Here is an 18,549-nt window from a genome sequence, read left to right as displayed (position 1 = left end):
TTTTGCTAAAATAATGATTAAATTATTGATTGATTGACTATGGCTTTTCAAATCACCCAGTATTGCTATCAGCAGCGTTAGTTCTAGGCAAATGTTGCAATTCTTCAGCCATTCCTGGACCTGTGACCAAAAACGAGCTACATATGGACAATAGCCAACTAAATTATCTAATGACTCTGCCTAATCACAGCAGAATCTGCAGAGCTGGGAAGATTGTATCCCCCATATATACAGTGGGGCAAAAAAAGTATTTAGTCAGCCACCAATTGTGCAAGATCTCCCACTTAAAAAGATGAGAGAGGCCTGTAATTTTCATCATAGGTACACTTCAACTATGACAGACAAAATTAGAAAAAAAAATCCAGAAAATCACATTGTAGGATTTTTTATTTATTTATTTGCAAATTATGGTGGAAAATAAGTATTTGGTCACCTACAAACAAGCAAGATTTCTGGCTCTCACAGACCTATAACTTCTTCTTTAAGAGGCTCCTCTGTCCTCCACTCGTTACCTGTATTAAATGGCACCTGTTTGAACCTGTTGTTATCAGTATAAAAGACACCTGTCCACAACCTCAAACAGTCACACTCCAAACTCCACTATGGCCAGGACCAAAGAGCTGTCAAAGAACACCAGAAACAAAATGGTATACCTGCACCAGGCTGAATCTGCAATAGGTTAGCAGCTTGGTTTGAAGAAATCAACTGTTGGAGCAATTATTAGGAAATGGAAGACATACAAGACCACTGATAATCTCCCTCGATCTGGGGCTCCACGCAAGATCTCACCCCGTGGGGTCAAAATGATCACAAGAACGTTGAGCAAAAATCCCAGAACCACACGGGGGGGCGAGTGAATGACCTGCAGAGAGCTGGGACCAAAGTAACAAAGCCTACCATCAGTAACACACTATGCCTCCAGGGACTCAAATCCTGCAGTGCCAGACATGTTCCCCTGCTTAAGCCAGTACATGTCCAGGCCCGTCTGAAGTTTGCTCGAGAGCATTTGGATGAATCAGAAGAAGATTGGGAGAATGTCATATGGTCAGATGAAACCAAAATAGAACTTTTTGGTAAAAACTCAACTCGTTGTGTTTGGAGGACAAAGAATGCTGAGTTGCATCCAAAGAACACCATACCTACTGTGAAGCATGGGGTTGGAAACATCATGCTTTGGGGCTGTTTTTCTGCAAAGGGACCAGGACGACTGATCCGTGTAAAGGAAAGAATGAATGGGGCCATGTATCGTGAGATTTTGAGTGAAAACCTTCTTCCATCAGCAAGGGCATTGAAGATGAAACGTGGCTGGGTCTTTCAGCATGACAATGATCACAAACACACCGCCCGGGCAACGAAGGAGTGGCTTCGTAAGAAGCATTTCAAGCTCCTGGAGTGGCCTAGCCAGTCTCTAGATCTCAACCCCATAGAAAATCTTTGGAGGGAGTTCAAAGTCCGTGTTGCCCAGCAACAGCCCCAAAACATCACTGTTCTAGAGGAGATCTACATGGAGGAATTGGCCAAAATACCAGCAACAGTGTGTGAAAACCTTGTGAAGACTTACAGAAAACGTTTGACCTCTGTCATTGCCAACAAAGGGTATATAACAAAGTATTGAGATAAACTTTTGTTATTGAGCAAATACTTATTTTCCACCATAAATTGAAATTAATTAATTAAAAATCCTACAATGTGACTTTCTGGAATTTTTTCTCTCATTTTGTCTGTCATAGTTGAAGTGTACCTATGATGAAAATTACAGGCCTCTCATCTTTTTAAGTGGGAGAACTTGCACAATTGGTGGCTGACTAATACTTTTTTGCCCCACTGTATGACATTCTATTGGTAGCAAGAATTTTGTATAGTAATTTAAATTGAAAAACTCGAAGTTGTGAATCCGGCGTTGTTTTGCGTATGAATTCATAAACTATGTGCCATGGAATGGGTACATCGCAAATCTCTTCCCAACTACTTTGCAATTTATATGGCACAGCTGTCAGTTTTTTGGTCCTTAAATTAAATTGGTATATGTTTTTATTTATCATACTTTTCTTAAAACATTTATGTTCTTTAATACAGAGCCGACATACAAGTTCCTTACTTGTTTCTCCTTCTACTTGCCTCTTCCATTTTTGTGGCAATGCTGCAATTAATTGGAAGAAAGTGGACTTAGTGTGCAAGAAGAACTGTTCCCGGGACCCAGAGGTGAAATTAGCTGTCCAATGTTTCAGTCAGTTCTACCTATCACACAGTCAGTGGATGAGCTCTACCTTCTTTCACCCTTTGCTAGCAAGGAAAATAGCTACATTTTACTACACCACATAGGCTATTCAAGCTGCATTAAAAAATATATATATATTTGCACTTAATAATTTTCTTATTATTAGATGGACTCAACATAATCAAATAAATCCATATTAATTCCTTTAGGGCTTACAGTGAGGGATCTAGTGTATTTTATACTAATTTGCATTGCCCTTAAATCTAGCCTAACATCAAACCACATTGGCCTACATCATCATTCTCTGAATCACAGGACATTGGGTGAGAACAAACAAAGGATTCCGTTTTTTTATGGCAACCAATTCTGTCATAAATTCATGGCTTATTAATTGTCTCATTCGGGTGATCAACTCTTCAATGATCCTACAATCACTTGCTGTTTTACAGATCATGAGGCAACCACGTCGTGTCCCCAAGCCACACTGAGTGGAGGAGGACAGAGGGAATTGGGAGATAAATCTTCTCTCTCCATCAACGCCCCCAAAGATGTTTCTAGATGTTACAAATGCCATCGACAACTCCTGTCCGAGCCTCCTCTTCATAAAGCCCCTGTCAACCCTGCCTCCCACGGTAGGTGCCCTGAGACTGCCTTACCAGATACAGTGGTGGATGGAAAAGTAAGGAGGAGCCTGTATATGAAGCCCTTAATTCTACCCTTAAAATAGACTGCAATGAATCACATACTGAACTTGTCAGCAAAATACATTGCTAGACAAATGTCTGAGCTATATCTGATGTGAAGAGTACTTTTTTCCTCTGTCAAATACAAGCCAAAATGTTTCACAGGTAAAAGTCCAATATGGTGGCAATCTAGTCTGGAGGCAATGAATGGCAGCAGGTAGAGTTATTTGAATGTTCCAGGTTAAGGAGAAGGAACAAACTCTTCTAAGTGTGTGCATGAGTCATCACCCCATACCCAGAATTCTAGACAGATTTTGCCCTGTAGGTTAGTTATTCACCAGCACCTCTTATTTCCAAATAAATTTGGACTTACTCATTTATATCATCACCATCAAATAATATGCAGACAAAACATTTAAGATAAAACATTTAAGATAAAAAGGCGTGTGAAAAAGTGTCGACAGATGTACGCAGACATCACTCGACTGAAGGAAGTTTTGATTTGAAGAAGAAAAAAGAAAGTCTAACGAGAGTGAAATTTGATGAGTAGGCTGAATCCAAGCCATAGCTTTGAGGTACAGAAAGGATGTTAGTCATGCCTGCTGTCTCTGGGAGGGGGTGGAACTGAGAATAACAAATAAATATTATAAAGCTTAAACTAGGGGCGTAGCTTAATATTGCACCAAAATATTTTGATTGCCATTCAATTTGAAATATTTCTTCCCACTATAGAGATGAGAAAAGCTCCAGAGGTTGGGGGATGAGGGGCAGGTTTTATAAGAAATGGCAATGCCAAAAAGCTCTTCTTTATTCATTTCAACAAGAACAAAACCAAAACAGGGTCAAACATGATACAGCGGATCTTTTCAAAATGACTATGCGGTCAGTTGGTGCCCATTTTAAAAAAGACTCCACTTTGTCAAATGGATGAGAGAGTGTAACAGTATTGTCAACACGGCGTGCAAAGGAAACAATGCAAACTATTTATAGCTCAAATGAAACCAAATTGAAAGGAGGAGGTTCAGGGGTAGAATCCTCTAACTACTGTATATTCACAAAATGTAAAGAAGCAGAAGGAGAAATGGCTTCCCTCCCGAAGGTGAATTTTATGGTACTAAAGGAAGACAAAAGAAGAACAGGGTCATGTCCATTAGTATGTGTCAAGTGTGGCATCAAGCTAAATGAAGACCTCCCAGTGAAAGAGTACTCAAAGAAGAAAAAAGATCTAGAGGCATATGAAGAGATGCTTCTGGTAGTTGAAGGCTGCTTTCACAATAACCGATGAAAGAAATAGAATTGGGGGCAGGGAGTGTTGGATGGGTTGAGAGACTGTGCCATCCTTCATCATGTACTGCAACGGTTTAAAGATTTCCTGATAAAGTGGATGCCCCAGGCAGTTTGAAGACAGGAATTATCATCAGTCCAAAGCTAGCTATTTTGTATACATCTAGCTGTTAGAAAGGGGGTGGTGTGTAGCCTACTAAGTGCACAGCTTTTCTAGTTCAACCTCTCAGACACTATCGAAACAAGAGAATTTTCACTTTTTAAGCCTTAGAAACCCCTGAAAGTCATTAAGGGCCCAAAACTTCCTCAGATTTTAATCAATTATCTTGGTTTTGCGTTTTATATGTTTTGTATGGTACAGTTGTAAATGACACATAATTCAATGTTGGCAATAATATGCAGAGGTTGGCATTCCTGGACGTGCTATGGGACTGGGCAGAATAATCAAGGATGAGGAGTAGGACGGAAAAGAGTGTTGTGGGCCTGATCTGTTAAAGCCACAAAGCAAGCATTGATCCACAGTAAACAGCCTTCGTAGTGAAGCTCCTTTGAACAATAGATGGGCAGTTGAGCTTGACAATTTTCATCAGCGCACTTATACTGAAAAATAAAATAAAACGCAACAATCAACATCTTCAAAGATTTTACTAAGTTATAGTTTATATAAGGAAATCAGTCAAATCAAAATAAATGAATTAGGCCCTCATCTATGGATTTCACATTACTTGGAATACAGATTGCTCACAGATACCTGTGTTGTCCCACTCACTTCAACGGCCGTTTGAAGTTTCTGGATATTGGCAGGAACTGGAACATGCTGTCGTACATGTCGATCCAGAACACCCCAAACATGCTCAATGTGTGACATGTCTGGTGAGTATGCAGGCCATGGAAGAGCTCGGACACTTTCAGCTTCCAGAAATTGTGTACACATCCTTGCGACATGGAGCCGTGCAATATCATACTGAAACATGGTGATGGCGGAGGATTAATGGCCTGGAAATGGGCCTCAGGATATCATTGCGGTATCTCTGTGCGTTCAAATTGCCATAGATAAAATGCAATTGCGCTCATTGTCTGTAGTTTATGCCTGCCCATACCATAACCCCACCACCACCACGGAGCACTCTGTTCACAACATTGACATCAGCAAACCGCTCGCACACACAACGCCATACCAGTGGTCTGTGTTTGTGAGGCCAGTTGGACAGACTGCCAAATTCTCTAAACCGACTTTGGAGGCAGGTTATGGTTGAGAAATTAACATTAAATTCTCTGGCAACAGTTCCAGTGGACATTCCTGCAGTCAGCATACCAATTGCATGCTCCCTCAAAACCTGAGACATCTGTGGCATTGTGTTGTGTGACAAAACTGCACATTTTAGAGTGGCATTTTATTGTCCCCAGCACAAGGTGCAGCTGTGTAATGATCATGCTGTTTAATCAGCTGATATGCTAAACCTGTCAGGTGAATGGATTATTTTGGCAAAGGAGAAATGCTCACTAACAGGGATGTAAACCAATTTGTGCAAAGAATTTTACGCTGCTGCTACTCTCTGTTTATCATCTATGCATAGTCACTTTAACTATGCCTACCTGTACATATTAACTCTGTACCGGTACCACCTGTATATAGCCTTGCTACTGTTATTTTCACTGTTTTCTTTTTATTTTGTATTTCTTTACTTATCTATTGCTTACCTAATACATATTTTTAACTTAAAAATTGCACTGTTGGTTAGGGATTGTAAGAAAGCATTTCACTTTAAGGTCTACACCTGTTGTATTCGGAGCACGTAACAAATAAACTTTGATTTGAAATAAGCTTTTTGGGCATCTGGAAAATGTCTGGGATCTTTTATTTCAGCTCATGAAACATGGGACCAACAGTAAACATGTTGCGTTTATATTTTTGTTCAGTATAGTTTCTGGAGCAAGCACTAACCCCAATATAACTGTAGTATAATTACTTTGCAAGGAAAACAAGCTGTAGTCTAGGTGTTGTACTAAATACGCTTTCCAAAGTTGTACCAAAGAAAACCATTGGAAAAACTGAGTAATCTAATGAGTAAAAAATATTAATGAGGCTGTTTATATCGGAGTTTGATAAATTACAAAAAATATATATGCCTATGCTGCCATAAAAATAGAAGATACGGTGTAAAGGTATGAATGAAAATTTGAAAAATAAATCTGAAAAAAGTAGGCAACTTATCATCAAGATTATACTACTTAGTATCAGTATTATTAAGGGAGAAAATGTTCAAGACCCAATCAAGAAGCAGGTTTAGGTCTAAGCTATGTGCACAGGGTAGGAGTTGAACAGTGGGGGAGAGTGCATGTTTTCAGATACCTGGTCTTGCCCTCCAAGGCTCTTATTCGTTTGTTTGTGTGGGAGCAGTGAATTGGTCTAGCTCCAATTAAGGAAACGGAAAGGGGGATACCGAGTCAGTTGCACAACCGAATGCATTCTACCGGCATGTGTCTTTCACATTAAACCCAACCCCTTTGAATCAGAGAGGAGAAGGGGGTTGCCTTAATCGACGTCATTGGCGCCCGGGGAGCAGTTGGTTACTGGCCTTAACCGCTACGCTACCTGCCTCCCTTCCAGGCTAGTGCTTTAAGGGTTATTGGACAACTAAAAATACAAAAACGTCTCAGAAAATATTATTGTGACAGATTCTGGGTATTCCAGCTTACAGGCATGTTTGAATATGAACTTCCTTTGAAACAGACTTGAAGTTGTCAAAACATATCAAACCATATTACAATTATAGTACAAATGTAGATTTCTAATACTTAGCTGGCAGGCACATCAAATCAAATGTTATTTTTCACATGCTCAGAATACAATACAAAAACCTTACCGTGAAATGCTTACTTACAACCTTAACCGATAATGCATTTCAAGAAATAGATTTAAGAAAATATTTACTAAATCAACTCAAGTAAAAAATGTAATAAAAAGTAACAATAAAATAATAATGAGGCTGTATACAGGGGGTACCGGTACTGAGTCAATGTGTTGAAAGTGTTAAAAGCCCTGCTGCACCTACCCTTCACTACCCCATACCAATGTTTCCCCAATAACAATAACAGCCGAATCATCCTGGGAATGACAGAGCCAACTCAACCCTACCTGCAAGCCAAATATGTGGCACTTCACTTCCCTTCACTAGCCCAGTGTTTGTTCTGGGGCTGTTTGAGCCGCATTGAGTGTGCTCGTACTATGACACAGATACAATGCAAACAGATGACCTACCCAACTAACAATAAGCAACAATCACAGTGCATACAGGGAGCTCTATGAGCCTGTTTCGTACAAGCTAAGGCAATATGTGTGTAGAGTACACCATTCATAACTGGTACTAGTCTGGTTGCCCCAATTTCTGTTAGACAACAATATATGCTAACTGAGAGATTATTCATTTGTCACTTTGAGCCTTGAACATTTACAATGTTGGAATCCCAAAATGTTCTACTTTGGCTTGGGAAGTCCTAGATTTTGTTTTGGTGGCCTTGCAGCTTTATCTGCATATCAAATCTCACATCTTTCATGACGCAACCATTTGGGTTTGTGGGACATCATTTATGAGGACTAACTTCTGCTGGTGAAGACTGCTTAACCACATATCCTTTCATTCTGGTTTTGCCAGGGTGAGAAATATATATATATATATATATATATATATATATATATATATATATATATATATATTTGATTTTTTTCCACAGCTGACTAGATGCAGGTGTAATTTAGCACCACAAGGAGTAATGCATCCTACCCCACCTGAACCCTGGGCCACTAAGCAGCCTGAGCAGGAACCAACACCGCAGTATAATCCTACTTTCAATGGGCTCAGTGTAGAACATTTACAGCACTGGAAAACCATTATTGAACTTTACACAATCATGTGCATATGACCTTATGAGTTCGTAGATAAATTCAACATATTAAATTGTTGCCGTTAGTATCGATACTGTATCGTATCGTTGTGTGGCCATGAGGTTTAAAAGCCTTGGATTGAGCTCCTACTTGATACTGAATTTGTATCAGAAACATTGTGTTTGTATTGCAGATAAAATATTGTTAACATATTGTTATATTAAAGCTCAATGCAGATTGACCAAATCACTGCTATAATCTTTTCAGGGGTTTTATTGAATGTGAAACATTCATGTTTATAAAAATTCACCTTCAGCAGTACTTTTTAACATTGCTAAGTGAAATGTCTTTTCTCTTAGGAAATAGTCTCCCTGATCATCATGAAATTTACAAAATAATTCTTATATCACTAACAGTGGAGTGATTCCTTATTTTTCCCAGACCCTATTTTTAGCTATATTCTACATAAATAAATTAGTCAGCTATTCAATTAATCAATTAGTTCATTCCCATGAGATAGTAAGCTGTGTGGATGCTGATGGCTGATGCTTAGAGAACTAACAAGACACAAGTACAGGAACATTCTGATAAATAGGCAAGAGTGATGTATGTTTATCAAACACTCAACCATCATTCAAGTACTATCCATTAACTCAATAGACAGTCACGTAGAGAAGTGTTTCCCAACTCCAGTCCTCCAGTACCCATAACACAACACATTTTTATTGTAGCCCTGGACAAGCACACCCGATCCAACTGGTCAACTAATCATCAAGCCCCAGATGAGCTGAAAGAGGTGCGTTTGTCCGGGCTAAAACAAAAATGTGTACTGTTGGGGTACTTGAGGACCAGAGTTGGCAAACACTGATTTAGATGGCTTGGGCTGCATTTAGACAGGTAGCTCAATTGTGATATTTTGTTTCACTAAATTGGTCTTTGAACCAATCAAATCAGATCTGAAAAGGATCTGCTGTGAAAAAATCTGATGTGATTGGTCAAAGGAACGAAATAAAATATTTGAATTGGGCTACCTGTGTAAATGAGACAAAGTCAGTCTGGTCTAAAGTATGCTATACATAACACTGTAGACTGAAGGTCATGCCAAAATGACTACATGTCAACAATCAGTCAACAATCAGTCAAACTGGATTTGCTGGCAAATTCATGAAATGTTTTACATCAGTGATGAGTTTAAAATGTTGAGTTGAACATCAATAACCAATGATGATTACAGTGCCACAATGTTTGACATGTCCTGTATGATAGGAAAATGACAGCACAGTGTTAGGGAGGGTCACAAAACAAAACAAGACAAAATGACAGGCTTCTCAACTCGCCCCCTCTGAACTTTGAACAATTGTTCCATATGCCTACCAAACCTCTATGACCTGTGTATGCACTATACACAGGCCCCATTACTTATGAATGCATTTATTGGATCGATGCATTGTTAGCTGCCCCCCCCACGGCTGTCAAAAATAAACACAAAACCACTAGGGGGGATCCATGGTGGCATGAGCATACTTGCAACAATAAATAAATGGGGTACATACTTTGAGGACTTGTCACATCAGGTGATGGGCTAACAACTGCACTTCAATTAAATCTGAGGCTGTTTCCCATTAGTTAAAATTAATATATACACTGATTGTTTAAAGCAAAACCTGAACAATCCAAATAAAGTCTATTGTAAGCCCCGTTCAGCAGGTATAGCCAGATGAAAGTTGTGTCTCGGCTACTGATATTGCCTGGGGTTGTTGGGCATGCAAAAATACATGTAGCTCAATGATAGTTACATGCAGTTCGACACTGAAGTAGACGCATCAGTTATCACAAAAGATGAGAGGTATTTCAGAAGGTAGAAAGAAACGATTTTTGTGAACCGGCAATTCATAACGTTTAAATAGATGGTCTGACTGATGCATGCTACATTTGGATCGGTTTGGGGTCCGCAGAACGATGCACTTCTATCTTAAACATTTGAATTGGGGACCGATGCGTATCGGTAAATAGTTACATCCCTAAAATTAACCCCCAAAATAATTAATCTGCCGTAACTTTACTGTATCATAGCTAACAATTATTACATACATCTATTCATAGGGATGGCTCAGAGATAGATAGAGGACGAAACATTGTATCTGTCCCATTATGGCATCTGTGAGAGCATGGTCAGATGAATTGAGGCCATCACCATTTTGAAGTACTACATTTTCTTCTTCTACTACTACTTTATGAGTTTGTAAACAAACTGAAAGCGTCCATATGGCCACCTGCAGTGTGTTATTTGTACAGGTATGAAGCAAATGTTGGAAATGTACTGCCACCTGCAGTTATGGAATGTTTGCTCAAGTGTATAATTAATTGGCTGATCACTCCTGGTGACCTAGATGGAATTATGTGATCCTTCCTTAACCCATAGGAAGTCCCAACCAATTGACTACTTCAGAATGGTGAAAGTCTTCAATGGCACTGCCTAATCTAAAACATGCTTTTGGGTACTAGAGTCCTCTATCCATCTCTATGGGCTTACACTTCCAGGATTACAAGCTAGCTAGCATCAGATCGTCTGAGAAACCTTGAAGGTTCTGATGAGAATATGAGGAAGATATGTAACTTCTTAAAACTTGTCAATCTGATCTTAAAAGCACGTCTCGGCAGAATTCTTTTATGATAATAAATACATTTATATATGTTTTTTAATGTGCAGTTGGGCAATGATTTGGCAGCGGTCGGGCGCCGCTGCTAAATAAATATACGGGAACACTGAACCCCATACTCCCCCTCACCCCAAAGATAATAATAACTAATAAAGGAAATATTAGTGGACATAATGATAACATTAAATTCACAAACATAGCTGGAGATGTACTTTTTCAGGAAACGGTTTCATTATGGAGATCTACTGTAATACATTTAAGAGAAATCCTCATTCAAATAATGCAGTTTTTGAGCCCTCATTCAAACCCCAATCAAGGACATGTTGCAGGGATGAGTCATCATCTCAATCCAGCTGTCCACGGGGCATACATCTGATTAGCATACCCACGCTCACACACCAGGCGCAAATGTAAATATTGTAATAAAACCCTCCATAATAACATTGCTCTCGTGTCTTTGAAAGGCTTTGCTTTGTTTATTTTTCCCACTTTCAGCAATATTGTATGACTGTGAGCAAGTACGCAAATAATAGTTATTAAAACTGGATTTCAGGTGCAGCTTTCTGAGATCCTTCTACAGGCAGCCTCCTCTCTATTCTGTTCCTTATGCTCTCTCTCCTGCCATTTTTATCGTTAGTATAAATATCATCCTCATTATTGACAACATGAGTAACCATCGAGGCAGATATTCAACTGTACATTTTGATCTCAAGATATCAATAACTGAAGTCAAATTCATGGAACCTGTTGACAAAACAAGCACATTCTGCACAGTAATGTTCTCATTTGTAATGTAAGCAACTAAACAAACTGGCACAAGGATACGTTTGGGTGTGATGATAAAAACGGCTATATTCACACATTATAGCACTAATAGTTTGCATGTACAGTACATTGATGTACATGTATCTAAATTAAACTAAAGCCGCAGACTGTGTAAGATGAAAGGGTTAAAGTAGCTCAACATGACAGTCCGGTGGAGCACCCACAAGGGGGTTGTCTGCTCAGCAATGCTGAACCACCTGCTGCTCTATAGACTCAGGCACCCCATTTCACTAATGAAGTCCCAGACTCTCTTTCACACCACGCCCCCATCACCACTATGAAATGGTCTACTCATGAAAGTAATGAGCCAGGGAGGGAGAGAGACTCTGCTGGCCACTGATAACCTCAGACTAAACTTGCAACCTTACGAGACAAGGGCTTAATATCTGGCCGTCAATCAGCCCCAGCGTCCCTAGCTGGAGTGTTTAATTACAAGGATCAATTATTCACCAGCCTCCTCTTTCACTACACTGTGCTCCGAAAAACAATGGAGGAGTGAGAAAAAAAAACATTGGCCGTGGCCCACAGGGGGCCCCAATTTTACCCTTGGGGGACAGTTAACCCCCTGCTCTTGTACATACACAGACTGTGCAAAACATTATGAACACCTGCTCTTTCCATGACATCGACTAACTGATCAGGGGAATCCAGCTGAAAGCTATGATCCCTTATTGATGTCACCTGCTAAAGCCACTTCAATCGGTGTAGATGAAGGGGAGGAGACAGGTTAAAGAAGGATTTTTAATCCTTGAGACAATTGAGAAATGGATTGGGTGTGTGCGCCATAGAGAGGGTGAATGAGCAAGACAAAATATTGAAGTACTTTTGAACGGGGTATGGTAGTAGATGCCAGGCGCATTGGTTTGTGTCAAGAACTGCAATGCTGCTGGATTTTTCACACTCAGTTTCCCATGTGTCAAGAATGGTCCACCACCCAAAGGACATCCTTTGTCTATGGGAAGCATTGGAACGCTTTTGACACCTTGTACAAAACATCAACATATTGAGGCTGTTCTAAGGGAAAGGCGTTCCTAATATTGAGGTCCTTCTACTTCAAAAAGCACAAGAAAGAAGATTTCGACTCCCAACATCTCAGATTGTTCTGAAATTGTTTCTGTTGTTAGAAACTGATAAGATTCTGTATACTGGTTGTTAGGGTGGGATTGGCGTGGGGTGCAGGGGGTCCGTGTGTGGCTTTTGACTATTTATTTGGATTCCTCATGTCTTGCCCCCTGTTAGAAAAAAGTTTGGTTCAAATCAGATGTTAGGTATGTATTGAATAGTATATGAATCCTATAAAATAAAAATTGCCAATTTGGGAGCAATATAATTAGCTTAATTTATCAGAAATCAAATTATATTTCAACAAAATAATGTTGCAGGAATGTACAAGGAATGTATTATCTGTTTCTAACTACAGAAACTATTTCAGAACAATCGGAGATGGTAGGTGTCATGTCATGAAATGACCCACTTCCAAAACTGTCATTGGCATGGTTTTAAAGTCCGTTTTAAAGCTAGTTCCCTGCAAGTTTACATCTTTTGCCATAGCATGAATACACAGCATAAGCCATCTGAGTGACTCAAACATTATAACAAAATCAATGTGGGCCTCATGCCATGCTATTTTTGGATTCTACATAATTCTCCACCATAATTTGCAAATAAATTCATAAAAAATACTACAATGTGATTTTCTGGATTTCTTCTCATTTTGTCTGTCATAGTTGAAGTGTACCTATGATGAAAATTACAGGCCTCTCATCTTTTTAAGTGGGAGAACTTGCACAATTGGTATCTGACTAAATACTTTTTTGCCCCACTGTATAGCGCCATTATCTTTTCTACATACTTTATATACGATTTAGTCATTTAAGTTTACACTGAAACATGTAAACAAATATGTATGTTTTATCATATTTTTTGGAGTGGAGGCAACGATTTAGCAGCGGTAGCCTTTATGTAAATGGATCTATTTATGTAAATGCATAGGCAACCACAAACAGTTGCAAAAGTCTCTGGATAAGAGCCAGTTAGGTCATCCATTTCTTCACTTATTTATTTAACAGATTGAACTATAGATTTAAAAAACTATTTATGCTGAGTAAGTTGAATCTCTGCAGTTCAGCACATACACTTTCCTGTCTCCCTGTTTTTCAGACAGCAGAAAGCATAAAGGTGCTTTGATTTCCTAAAAGTTATTTCATTATTTGGCTAACAAATATCGTTGGAACTAAAACAAAAGGACATTGTACTTGTTATGTATTTAAATTCAGGTAAGGAGAAGGTGTAACATGGGAGGCCATTTTAATTCCACAAGGGGGAGTGTGGTGAGACTGCAGTGGCCACCTTGTTTTCCCTGCTAAAGCAGTAGTGAATCTTTCCCTGGACACCCAGTTGACGGCTCATTAATCTGCCCTGGCGGAGGTCCCCAATCCTGGCACCAGAGAAAAGGATTCCCCACACCTTGTCCTCACTCTCACCTGCCTGGGCAAACCACTGAGGTAAGGAGGGGACGAGAGCCACAACAACAAGACGGGGGATTCCTGACAGCATAAAAACAAAGAAATCACTTCCTGCACGTGGAGCCACCGGGATGTCATCTGTGAGTGGGCGTGTGAAAGTGGGGGGGGACCACACATACGGAGAAACACTCACCCACTATCATCTGTGGGCTTGTAATGAGGGATGCTGGAGGAGAAAATCTATTGCAGTGGTCGTGGGTGGACCTGACAAAGACAAAACACTCAACAATATTGAGTTCCGGGGCTGGGCGACAGGCTTTTAGTTCATACATTTTGAAAAGATGTCTCTTTTCCTTAGAGTGATTGGGGAGGTCGTGAATGGGGGCTGTATAAATGGTTCAACTTGCTGAGAAAAGTTCAAACTTGTTTTCTTTTTAAATATTGTATAAAAGCTATGTTCTACACTTGCAGAGAACACTTGTGCAAGACAGTTTTCTTCATTGTTTCATTCAAACAATTAGGTTACAAGAAAGGGAGTGTCAGGGATGATGCAGGGGGTTTCATCAAGGCTATTAACTTAGCCCGAGTAAATAAGCCGAATTGTATCATCAGCCAGGGTATACCACACAGTGATTTATAATTACTGACTGATGGGCTAGGAACACAGAGATACTCTCTGTATGTTCCTAGCTGACAGGGCAGCCCTGACATTATGTGGTGATGCTGACTGACACTACCTTCTGTAGTGTATTATGATCAGTCATTAAACTAATGACTTGCAAGTATCACAAGGAGTGACAGAGTAGGGGATACTGTACATCAGGTGGACTTTTAAAATATGGCCATCCTATTCATCCATTTCAAAATCTTAGTGTCACTTTGTTAGTGTTAGTCATCTTCTGACACCTTCTTACTTTGATTCAATTGGATTTATTGGAGTAATTTTCATAGCAATAAGCAGCCGGAAATCCTGTTCCTCCACGTAAATAAAATACCCTATCCTCCAGCTCCTCCTGTCTTGAGTAAAGTAATAACCTCCAGGTCAGGAAAAGCCTGATTCTGCCCTGAGAAAGGATATCCTTCTCCAAGCCCCCGACCGCCGTCTCCCACATCACGGTTTACCTTTAGGCCTCACACTGCCCATTATTCAATTAGCCAAATGCTACAATTGCATCAAGATGAAGAAGAAAATTAGGTTAAAATGGTTATCCGGCTGGCTAAGCGCATTCATGTTCAAGGTGAATAGAAAAATATTAAATTGTACAAACTGTAATCTTTTGAGAGCTAATTTGGTAGTTAATGAGGCCAATCTAGTTTGGGTAATTTATGGTTGATGGGCAGGGAAGGAAGGCCAGCAGGAGAGCAACACTGTGGCTGCTTGAGATAAAGCTAATTTCTGGAGTATAAAAAGGTTTTACAAGGTCCATCTCTAGACAATTAAGACCTAAGCCCACAACCTTATCGTCATTTCTGTAAGTAGTACAATCACTTGTTATTTTAAGGGCTGTGCATGTGCATCACTACTAGCCCTGACAGTGTGAGAGAAATGTGGGGAAATATCACAGTCCACCTGTGTAGATATCTGCGCTGGACTTCATGCGTGGGAGGCGGCAGGGCATGAAAGGCTACATTGCCATTTACCCACTTTGGTGTAATTACAGCATTTGCTCTCAGATACCCATCATCTCCCTAAGTGCTCCATTCATACACACTATGCTTAGCCTGACAAGAGCAACTACGCAGGGTTGATTGCTTTACAATAGCAGATCAAAATATTAAATCTGACTCAGTTCATTGATTTAAGTGAGTATTTGGCTAACATGGAGCGTGGGTTTCCTCCCAGTCATTGACTTGTCAGTGAAACCCCCACTTAAACAAACAGGGTCTGTGATTACACTACCTAGCTGCTCTACAGGACAGCTGATGAAAACAGAGTGCAGACACCTGATTGGTTCATTAACAGAAATGGTGGGGGATTTCACATGGAGAATCTCTACCGTAAGAATTTCTACTGTAAGACTGCTTCAGTGTTTACATGTTCTGGTAGCTGTTTATTTACATGTATACATTGACCAAGGCTGCTATTACATATAGCCTAATAGACCACATGAATGAAAAAAACATTTTATTTATTAAGCACATGTTTGTGAGGCCTTATATTACAGTTTATAAATAGTTGCCATTGTCGTTGCAATGCTTCAGCGAGCAGTCTGAACATGACTCATTTGAATTCTCCATCAAATAAAAATTACAGTAAGAGCTGGATTCAATCAAACATGCCAAAGTAGGCTTAGTGTTTATGTAGTTTCTATTTACACAGCTAGCCTACTTCCTGCACACACAAGTGTCTCAGTCTGAAAGTTGAAGAAGGTAAGATGGGTGTGCAGTACCCAAAACATTCTGCTAATGTATTTGAGTAAAGGGGAGTGGACTGAGTATGCCAATGTGTATATACTGGAATGCTGGTTTGACAATGTTGCTACGAGTGTAATTACAGCATCATACACAAGTAAGCACAACTTAAAGGGGCAATCTGTGACTACCACATCCCACATGGACTTCTAAATTAATTATGTATACTCACTGATTCTTGAAGAATACCTTATAAATTCCACAAGAGGCTAGTTCAACTGTCGTACCCCATCAGAAACCAAAATATTGGCTAAACTGGTTTGTAATTATAAAACACTATGGCCTCAAAACATGGTTAAAACTCAAAATGTTGCAGCTCTGTCTATGAATATGAAAGTGGTTACATTTCTCACACCCCATCCCTCAGCCTTTTACCAAAACAGTGGCAGGGTGGCCTTTATTATTATTTAAATACCAGATTGCAGCTTTAATGTAAAGTATTACAGCTTTTAATTACTGTTCTACGTTGCCGGTCTTCCAGCTTTTAATATGTTTTATTTCAGCATTTGGGGTTGAAGCACAAACTGTATCAAGCAATACCGTAATATATATGCAACTAGGCTACACCCTAGATAGGGCCTGTCAATGTGCAGTGACTAGAATTACATTTTAAAAAATCCATGTAACACTTGTTTTTAATGGCAAGCTATTGGCAAGCTTTATTGGGACAGTTGGCCAATGGGCGGACATTGAAGGAGTTACAGTAAGAGGCGCTAAAGTTCAGGCAGGAGTGTTGCAGACAGCACTCTATGTCCTGCCAACAGCCTTACGGTGGCACAATGCCTGACTAAGATGTTGACCCATGGCCCCCACCTGCCCTGTCCGTGCAGCATCTCTCGGCCACCCAGGGGGCCCATAAAGTCTCAATCAGCACTGCCCACCAGAAACAGAAGGCCTTTGACTCATGTCCATCTGTCCTGGTAGTATGTAAGGGAAAGCCAAGGTAGTGGGATCCTGGTGACTTAATGTGCCCTCTCATGAGAAGTAGCTCGTCTTATGAACTGAGAAACTAAGTTAGGCCACGAACAATCTTTCAAATAAAGCAGATTTTCATATGATTCTTCATTGGGGTAAAACAGGCAAAATGCACAACAAACCTTACCTGCTGTTCCATAGAATATTTAACCACCAGGGGCTCAATAAGAAAAGGTGGGTTGACACACACTTACAGCCTAGTAGAGAAGACTTACCTGGCCAGGTTGAATATCTAAACATCGGAGCACTTCTTTAAGCATGACAGGTGTGTGCAGTGTCTGTTCAGCCAAGATGGAGTCATCTTTAAGTCTGTCTTGGTGACCAGGCTCCATGGGAGCAAAGCCAGAGTAGGACAACCTACTCCCCTTCCATGGCTGGCTGACTCTACAAGCAGCATCAAGAGCCACTCTCCATGATGATCTCAAGGTGGGACAAGCAGACACATGCTGGCATGCCATGGTCTGAAGAGAATTGGGAGGCGACAGACATATGATGAAAGTGACATGACAAACACACAGCAACTTTGTAAGATAATATTCTAGCCAGAGGCGAATGCAATAAATGCCTCTAATTATGGATGGCATAAAAAATGGTATTAAAGAGCTACAATATGTAGCTAACATTTCTAGCTAAGCTAGCTAGGTATCAGAAAATATAAAGCATTGATCCGTTATTTCTATCTAGTTATCCAGCTACAGTAAATAGCTAGCTACTTAGCCAACTACACAGTAAATCAAATCAAAGTGGGCTCCAGGGCACCTTTTACAGTAGAGTACAGTACTCAGTAGAAGAAACCACGTTGAAGAGTTGTCAAATTCCAAAGTGGAGAACTGCGAAACAATTATTTGTGTAGCTAACTTGGAAGCTACTAGCGTAAAACAGCTACGAGCTAGCTATTCTCAGGTGCATCTTCATAAAAAACTCTCGGGGAAAAGTGTTCGGATATGTGAGTTCCGTTCAGCTGTAGTAGCTCGGGTTACAACACCTTGAATAGCCTGCAACTGGACGACGCAAATCGTACTTAGGACATTGGTATTGACGCAATATTATACTTACTTTGTTATGTTAGCTATGTGTCATAATGGTTTCAATTACATCATTTTAAATTAAAAAATGCTAGATAATAGCTGGCATACGAACA

The 18,549-nt window shown here is 39.9% G+C and overlaps 1 protein-coding gene across 3 annotated transcripts in view; it reads right to left on the bottom strand.

The window, feature by feature from the left end:
• Window positions 1-18,547, bottom strand: part of LOC135558014 (12S rRNA N4-methylcytidine methyltransferase-like) — a 62,666-nt gene extending 44,119 nt beyond the window's left edge. The window contains exons 1-2 of one of the 3 annotated variants that reach the window (XM_064991793.1): window positions 18,465-18,547; window positions 17,624-17,869 (exon numbers count right to left, since the gene is read on the bottom strand). In XM_064991793.1, the coding sequence (XP_064847865.1) occupies window positions 17,624-17,866 (243 nt within the window). In that variant the 5' untranslated portion in view covers window positions 17,867-17,869; window positions 18,465-18,547. Of the gene's footprint in view, window positions 1-17,623; window positions 17,870-18,167; window positions 18,445-18,464 lie in introns of those variants that run through there. The other 2 variants (XM_064991801.1, XM_064991784.1) reach the window with 2 other exon arrangements.
• Window positions 18,548-18,549: the final 2 nt, after the last annotated feature.

The sequence above is a fragment of the Oncorhynchus masou genome, chromosome 2 (assembly GCF_036934945.1).
Source record: "Oncorhynchus masou masou isolate Uvic2021 chromosome 2, UVic_Omas_1.1, whole genome shotgun sequence".
NCBI classification, from domain to species: Eukaryota; Metazoa; Chordata; class Actinopteri; order Salmoniformes; family Salmonidae; genus Oncorhynchus; species Oncorhynchus masou.
Note: the sequence above shows the minus strand (reverse complement) of the source record. Positions and strands in the feature narration are given on the sequence as shown.